The sequence below is a fragment of the Delphinus delphis genome, chromosome 15, assembly GCF_949987515.2.
Source record: "Delphinus delphis chromosome 15, mDelDel1.2, whole genome shotgun sequence".
Taxonomy (NCBI): domain Eukaryota; kingdom Metazoa; phylum Chordata; class Mammalia; order Artiodactyla; family Delphinidae; genus Delphinus; species Delphinus delphis.
Window position 1 is genome coordinate 6,192,781 of NC_082697.1, and position 8,927 is coordinate 6,201,707.

Here is an 8,927-nt window from a genome sequence, read left to right on the forward strand (position 1 = left end):
TTTGTGTCTCTCTTGCAGAGGTGCAGGGAAGTGTGTTGTGTGTTGGGGTTGCAGAGGTCTGTAGGGGGCGTTAGACACCGAACAGCTAACAGTGCTGTCACTGGAGGCTAGGATGGGGCAAAGGTGCAAAAAGCACTTTCACAATTTACTTCTTTTTAATTTACTTCTTTATTTATTTTTTTATTTGGCTGTGCTGGGTCTTAGTTGCAGCATGTGGGATCTAGTTCCCCGACCAGGGATCAAACCCGGGCCCCCTGCATCGGGAGCGTGGAGTCTTAGCCACTGAACCACCAGGGAAGCCCCTCACATTTACTTCTTATGTTCCTCTAAAAAATACCACCATAGAAACTTTCTCCAAACTTTTCACCATAGAAACTTTCTCTAATTTCTCCATAGAAACTTTTAATCCTAGGGATTATAGCAGATGCAGATTGCTCTAATGAAAACCAAATTAATAACATTGTACTAATATTCATTAAATGTTGTTTAGGACTTAAAAAAAACCCTGCTTTATGAATGCTTACTAAGTATTAGTGACTTAGGAACTGGTTTTTCTTTAAACAAAGGCTAAATGTTTTTATTATACCAATAACCTATTTCTATTTTTCTATACACTTAAATCTTTATTATACAAACGTTATTAAATATACAAACTAACCCCCAAATCAATTTTTGAGTGTGGAGGCCCTATTAACAGGAAGAGGGCAAAGCCAAAACAGGCAAAGCTCAATTAACCGAGAAGAGAAAAAGGAGAAGAGATTAACCAGCAAATGAAAGGGAAAAACTGGGGGAAGCCACAACTGGAGCAACAGGCTACAGGTAACCCCTGCTCAAGACGCCAGAGTTGAGTCTGTTTCTGCTAAGTTCCTCTTTTGGGGGTGAACCATGGTTTTCTTAAAAAGAAGTGGGAAGCCAGATACAAAAGGTCACATATTGTGTGATTCTATTTTATATGAAATATTCAGAATAGGTAAATCCACTGGACAGAAAGCAGATTGTTTGCTGCTAGGGGCTGGGGGGAGGGGGCATGGGGAGGGACTGCTTAATGGGTAGGGGGTTTTTACTTTGGGGTGCTGAAAATGTTCCGGAACTAGATGGAGGTGATGGTTGCACAACACTGAGAATGTACTAAACGCCACTGAAACATACCCTTTAAAAAGATTGTGAATGTTATGACTTCCACCTCAAAATAATGTGTACACACACACACACACACACACACACACACACACACACACACGTAGGACAAGGTTAGGTACATGAATCTCATTCCCCAGAATATTCCTCTTGTGAAATTTAGTCTGGACTACCAGCTATTAAAGATATTTCTAAATGGTGGGAAAGAAGTTTAAAGCTTTGGCAAAGTGAGACATCCTATAAAAAGGCACCTACTAATCCACTCGACACTCGTATTTTTTTAAGGGGGAAATATACTTACTTACTTACATTTGCAATAGAAATCTCAAGCTTAAGATTTCTGGTGCTCTAGCCAGAGGATCTGTTAGCTACAAATTCAAAGCAAGTTATCATCATCAACCGGGCCTTTCACTGACCGATCAACCACACGTTCTGTAAGACCGTTTTCCACTGCAGAGTTTTAAGCAATTGTTAAGGAAATGGGATTTGTTTGATGGGAAATATCTGTCCTTTACTTTCTTTCCCATAGGAGAAGACCAAAGAACTCAACTCAAGTCTCGTAAGTGTCACAAGACAGATTTTTCAACTCCCTCTTTACTTTAGGTTCTCCTGACCTCAAGAACAGAAAGCCGCACACAACAAAGAGGCCACGTTACACGTGGCTGGTAGGGAATGAACATGCCTTGTGCGCCACCCAAACCAAAAGGCACCTTAAAGAAATCCGTGTGATTATTAAGCTTCGGCACAGATCCTAACAGCACTGGGATTACTCACCCAGACTCCACAGCATCTGCCCACGCCCATTACTGACCTGTGTCGGCCATTCATCTCCAAGCCCACAACAGGGCAGATGAAACGTGCCCGCTGGAGGTCATCGTGTTTGTCACCTTTAGTGTTTCCTTTATCTCCTTCCCAGGCGGGGTTATCAGAAAGCCTCAGTTCTGTCACATTCTGTGAAAAAAACATGAATATTTTAAGAGTTCCTTTGACAAATGGATCATCTTTGGCCTTAATTATTATTCTAGTCCCTTCCCATCCAAACCTCTTTTTCTACTTTCCTTTAACATCAATTAACATGGATATAAAATTAAACCATAAGTTGTGATAGAAAACAAAATTTTTTAAATGCACTGTCTAGCAAATAATTAATTTCTATTTTACAAGCATTTTGCTATATAAGGCAAAGTAACTTCAGACATGAAAATTTACCCCACTAAGAGAAGAAAGCTTTGTATTAGTTTCATCCAGAAAGGAACACTTTCTTCCCTGGCTGATGAAGCCTCACTGAGGCTGTTCATATTACTGACCAGCCACGTTTATTTAACAGATAAATAGACGGTAAAATCTGTGAGGCCATGGTCTAATGAGTCCAAGGCAGAATATTAGCCGGAGATTACTGTCACACTCCAAGATCCAGCTGTTCCGGTTTTCAAAATTCAGTTTTACAAGGAGTGACTTAACAGCCCCACTTTAGCATTTGAAGCATTTCTTCATATTTAACCGCACCATTTAATTTCAACACTCCAGAGAGCAGCTGAGCACCTTGAAAGGAAAGCCACCACACACGGGGTCGGCTTCCTGCTTGTGTGTTCATCAAGTTCTCTGCTCAGAGTGTCTGTGGACTATTAACTGCAGTAATAATAACCTTTGCATTGTTTTATGTGAATCCTTTTGTCTTTACAGTTGTGATTTCTTGGAAAAAAAAATTTTGCATTAAAAAATTTCAGCCACATACGTTATATATTGCGTTTTAAGTATAGACTTGTATAAGTTAATTTCAGTGATAATCGCATTTTTGAGATAAGATAATTATGCTACTATGGGTTTTTGAGAAATGAATTCTCTTCCCAAGGAAACAATGGCAACAGTCAGCATGGTTACCTCTACAGCACTACCAACAGCTACATCTCAGAATCACTAATTTTTCTGAAATAAACATATTCTGTAATTACCCCGAGAACTCAAACAAAAAGCCTATTATAATAATAAAAAAATTTTAAAAAGAAACAGAAGGAGGAAAAAACTCAAAGCCTTAGCCTGGGAGTCAGGGGCTCTGGACCTAGTTTAAGCGCCCCACTGACGAGCCATGAGGCCTCAACTTGTCATACACAGCGAGTGTTTTCACCTGTCAAGCTTGGTGGTTCTCAAATTCTTCACTACTTTGATTTTTCTCCCACTGACCAGATTTGAAAGATTCTGTCCTCTCAACAAACTTCCTTTACTAAAAAGCTTGTTTTTCCACTTTTATGAAAGAACTTTCAGAACCTCTAATCAGCAGGAGATAACCACTATGATTGAATAGTTATCCACCTATAAAAATCTCTAATTCTATAAAAGTGTCTTCCAAACCAAAATTCGAGTGGCTGAGTTTTAACTATAAAAATAATGCCCCCCCAAACCTATATAGCACAATATACAAGTTTCGAAGTTTTGAAACTTGTATACTACAGTTTTGAAGTTCTTTCCCACATATGAACTCACAACAGATTTATAATCCAGGAAGTACGGGTGTGAGGACTTCTGGTTTGGACTTCAAGTGACTTGCCCCAAATCACACCTTTATTAGGTGGCTGGGCGGGACTGGAATTCCAAATTTCCAAGTTCAGTCTAAAATTTACATGAATTCTATAAAATAAACCCTAACCACTGAAAGCGCCGGAGCACTTCAGAATCACCTGTCTTACCTTAATGCTTTTAATGTGAGAGGCTGCCTTCCCAAGAGCCTTTTCAGAAGACTTGTCCAATAAAAACTCAATGATGGCATCTTTGTTGTAAAGTCTGCAACAATAAAGATCAGTCAAAACATTCTGGCAATAATCAACCTTCACCCAAAGGAAGGAGACTAAATTGAGTACAATCCAAAGTCATTTACGTCTGATAATAGAAATGCCCTGCACTCCTAAAAAAAAAAGTAAATTTAATCCTGTATCAACCATTTCCAAAGCATACAAAGAAAGAAACTAGTTTAAATAAAGGGCTACAAACTGGCAGTCTGAGGACTGAATGTGACCTGAACAAGGCTTTTTTTAAATTGGGAAGTTTAATATAAAAGTACACATTTTCAACTTTCCCTGAAAAAAAGAAAAAAAAAACAACCATATGTTCTGGAATCAGTCTACAATCTTGAACTGTAACAACAGGCTGGAACTGAATAGCAGCTACCCTTAATTTGCCTTTTTTGTCGGCCGTGCAGCACAGCTTGTGGGATCTTAGTTCTCCAACCAGGGACTGAACCTGGGCCCTTGGCAGTGAGAGCGTTGAGTCAGTCCTAACCACTGGAGCACCAGGGAATTCCTGCAGCTACCTTTTAGACAGGAATGTGAACTCTCCAGTTTTCCCCAGTCCTCACCATTCCCTACTGACCCCACATGGGTCCTTCATGCATTTATCTTTATAACTTAACTCCTAATGGCCCCTGAGTTTTCAACCCATGGATTAAATAAACCAAACGGAATAGAAAAGTGCAGAAGTATGTTCTGAGACAGGGAATGATAACCCAGGCTTCACAAATTTGCTGGAGATCATTCACATTTGATGAATCAAGAACAGCATTTATACATTAAAATTCTTTTTAAGATCATTTAATAAAAACTCGTCTCCATTAAGTAAAGGAACCACACCTGCCAAGTTCACAGGCAACTATTGGTCGTCTTAATATTTCTTGACTTAGAGTACAATAGTTCCACTGGGCCACTAACTCAGCATTCTTGTCAACCTGAGAAAAGAAAAAAAATCTTGTCAATTAATTTTCACCTCTGAAAGACACATGGTCCACAGTTCCACATATAAAGGCTTATTCAGTAATACCACACTGTGACAATTTTTTTGTTTGTTTTTAAAATATTTATTTATTTATTTATTTGGTTGCGCCGGGTTTTAGTTGTGGCTCACCAGCTCCTTAGTCGTGGCTCGAGGGCTCCTTAGTTGCAGCATGCGAACCCTTAGCTGTGGCAAGCATGTGGCATCTAGTTCCTTGACCAGGGATTGAACCCAGGATCCCTGCATTGGGAGCGCGGAGTCTTAACCACTGCACCACCAGGGAAGTCCCACGATTTTTGTGTTTTAAATCAAAGATAGTGACACACGAAGTTGGGATTTAAAAAGTCACAAGTAACCGACACTACGTCAAATAAAGGCCTCTCTATACATGACATGTACAAAGAAACAGTTCACATCAAGTCATTATATTGCTTATGCTAGTTACATATTAATATCTATATCTTAACAGTAAGTTAGGAAGGCCATACAGAAAAAACAAGCAGTACAGGTTAATTCCTAACAATGGGAAAGGCTCCAAAGTTGTAGCAGAATTTAAGGAAAAAGAATTGAGAAGATAGGCATTTTTTTAAAAAAACAGTTCAGCACAGACTGTATAATTCTTTATAAAATCAGCAATTTAACAGAAGTGTTTTTTGCCAACTGCTCACTATGTGGCATATCAAGCCATTATCCACAGTATAAAGATCCAGATCTGAGACCTTCCCGAGCCCTCAAATGATATTTTCTCCTATTTAATATTCCATGTCCCACTCTTTCCTCTTCCTAAAATGTCAAACCTGAATAATGTAACAGGATGGCACATTTGAAAGAAAACAGGAAGAAAAAATTTTAAATTCCCTTAAATTTAATTTTTGCAGGAACAACTACTTAAGTGTTTACTGTGTGCCAGGCACTGTGCTAAGCAGTTTCAGTGACTTGTCTTTTAGCCCTCATAAAACCTTCTGAGTTAGGATTTTTACCTTTGTAGTTGAGGAAACTGACATACCAAGAAGTTAAGTTACATGTCAAGGTCACAAACACACAAGCAGACCAAGGAGCTAGGATAAAAAGCCAGGCAGGGGACTTCACTGGTGGCACAATCGTTAAGAATCTGCCTGCCAATGCAGGAGACACAGGTTCGATCCCTGGTCCAGGAAGATCCCACGTGCCACGGGGCAACTAGGCCCGTGCACCACAACTACTGAGCCTGCGCTCTAGAGCACGCGAGCCACAACTACTGAAGCCCACGCTTAGAGCCCGTGCTCCGCAACTAGAGAAGCCACCGGAATGAGAAGCCCGTGCACCGCAACAAAGAGTAGCCCCTGCTCACCGCTCACTGCAACTAGAGAAAGCCTGCGCGCAGCAACAAAGACCCAACGCAGCTAACAAAAAATCAATTAAAAAAAATAAAAAGCCATGTTCAGCAAGTTTAGGATCTACTTTCCAGATTACTCCTTGCCCAGGAATTTAAAAATTGGTCCCCCCAAAACTTCTGAAAACATTTATTCTAGGGTCACTCTTTTCAGGGCAAGGTATCAAATTTGAGTAATGTTTTGGGCCAGACCCAACATACCACATGAGTGATCAACAAATGTTATTATTTACCTATTTGAAAATGTAAGCTCTACAAGGGCTGGACTCTGTTTCCTGCTGCATCCTCAGGGCCTAGAATGGTGTATACGGTAAGCACTTAATAAGTATTTGTTGAGTGAATAAGGATAATAAAACTCCATCCTGCCTGGGCACTCTAGTTGTTTCAGATCACCCTTTTTCTTTTCTATCCCCTTCTGACACCTATTCTTTGCCAAGCCTTTCATTAAGCTACTTCTTCAGCTCTGGGCACAAGTTAACAAAACTGAGCTGAATACTCTTTGGGTAAAAGCTCTCGCACACAAGTGGTAACTACCCAGCATTTATGTCTGCACATGTTGGTATGATTAGAGGGTACGCTCCATCCTCCTGGGTGTTCATTCACTCTCAAATTCCACATATTTGTTGGGTGTCTACTGTGTGGCAGACACATCACAGGAGTCACAGAAATAAAACATACAAGGACCCTGTCCATATAGGAAAGAGACAAGAACAAATATAGTGATAATCATTATAAAGAAAAGTAGGGACTTCCCTGGTGGTCCAGTGGGTAAGACTCCACGCTCCCCACACAGGGGGCCCGGGTTCGATCCCTGGTCAGGGAACTAGATCCCGCATGCATGCCGCAACTAAGAGTCCACATGCTGCAACTAAGACCCGGCGCAGCCAAAATAAATAAATAAATAATTTTTATTTAAAGAAAGAAAAATAAAGCAGCAGAACAGGATAGAGTGATCAGAAGTGAGATGTATTTTGGCTACAGTGGACTGAGATAACATTTGAGTAAAGAACTGATTGATGTTAAAAAAAAAAACAAAACCCAAATGATATGACTATCTCAGTGAAGAACATATCAGGTTGAGGAAATTATACTCCAGGTTGAGGAACAAGGCCTGTGTAGCTGGAACAGAATGAAAGGGCTGGAGAAGGGCAGAAGATGAGGTAATTACATCAGACCCTGTCTGACCACACAGGGTCTTGTGGGATTCTTTTTCTGAATACAATGGGAAACCACTGGAGTGGTTTAAATACAGTTGATATGTGGAGTTTATCTTTAAAAAAGACTTCTCTGGCTGCTGAATGGAGACTCATATGGACCATCCACAATGTGCCAGCCACTTGTATTAGGTACTTTACACACCTTCTATTATTAAAAAGTAATTACTAGTGCTAATTTTGAAATCCTGAATAACTGGATGTGAATCCTGGCTTCATTACCTACCAGTTGCATGATCTTGGTCACGCTACTGACTCAATTTCCCTGTTAGTAGCATGGAAATTATAATACATAATTTGCTCAATTACTGGTGAGCATTAGGGATTATTCACTCATTCATTTATCCACTACATCTACTGCACCAGGAGCTGTGCTAGTTGTAGAGGGGGTAAAAGGTGCAGGCTCTGCCACCAGGAGCTTACCATCCTCTGAGATCAACATTAACCAACCTGAAAGCAGTCTACATGGTTGTCAGATAGTTTTAAAGAGGAGGACCTGGGGACTTCCCCCGCGGTCTAGTGCTTAGGGCTCCGCGCTTCCACTGCAGGGGGCACGGGTTCGATCCCTGGTCGGGGAACTAAAATCCCACATACCTCGCAGCGCAGCAGAGAAAAAAAAAAAAAAAGAGGAGGACCTGATCTCATAGGTAACGGTTTGAGAAGACTTCACTGAGAAAACGAAGTTAGTGTGTACAAAACTCAACAAACAGCAGCCTTTTGTATCACTGTTACTAGCAGCAGACAGACTTCAAATCCTGGTTCTGCCACTTACTAGCTTTACAACTTTCTCCTCCTGAGCCTCAATTTGCATGTCTTCTGACAGTATGTACCCGCAGAGCTGTTTTGAGAATTACATGAGATACCCCATATTATGCGCACTGCCGGGTGAATAGCAATAGCACGCACTCAATAGAGGCCCGTTATTAATACTGTGGTTAATCTTGAGTTCTCTGAAAGGGATAAATGAGCACAGTTGCGTGTGGAAACCCGCTGGCTCCCCCTCCCACCTCCTTTCGCCCCCTGGGGGCGTCCGTGTGCCCCACTACCCCCGGGCCCCACTGGACCCATGTCACTGACCTTCTCAACCTTCTTCGGCCCCTTCACCAGTTCATGCCTCTTGGGGATTGTTCCCCCGTCGCAACCCATCGCAAGCCGGGAGTCAGAGTCCAAAGTAAACCCCTACAGCCGCAACTTCCGGGCTGCCTAGCGACTGTAGCAGTCACTTCCGGCGCGCCGCAGTGACGCAAAACGCCCGTCGCAACGCGGCGGGGTGGGGTGGGGCTTTTGCCCCGCCCTGGTTGCCATGGAGAACATCGCTGGGCGCTGGGCGTGGCCCCACGGCGGGAGCTGCTGCAAAGTGTTGAATGGGCCTCGAGTGCCAAGCAGGGTGCGGAGCGTTCTTCCACTCCCTCGCGGCAGCCCGTCGGGCCCCAGCCTGTCTGACT

General features: G+C 41.9%; 1 protein-coding gene across 2 annotated transcripts in view; it reads right to left on the reverse strand.

Annotated features, from left to right (window-relative positions):
• Nucleotides 1-8,680, reverse strand: part of RTF2 (replication termination factor 2) — a 40,307-nt gene extending 31,627 nt beyond the window's left edge. For both annotated transcript variants that reach the window (XM_060033377.1, XM_060033376.1), the window contains exons 1-4: nt 8,560-8,680; nt 4,758-4,852; nt 3,822-3,915; nt 1,949-2,088 (exon numbers count right to left, since the gene is read on the reverse strand). In XM_060033377.1, the coding sequence (XP_059889360.1) occupies nt 1,949-2,088; nt 3,822-3,915; nt 4,758-4,852; nt 8,560-8,628 (398 nt within the window). In that variant the 5' untranslated portion in view covers nt 8,629-8,680. The remainder of the gene's footprint in view (nt 1-1,948; nt 2,089-3,821; nt 3,916-4,757; nt 4,853-8,559) is intronic.
• Nucleotides 8,681-8,927: the final 247 nt, after the last annotated feature.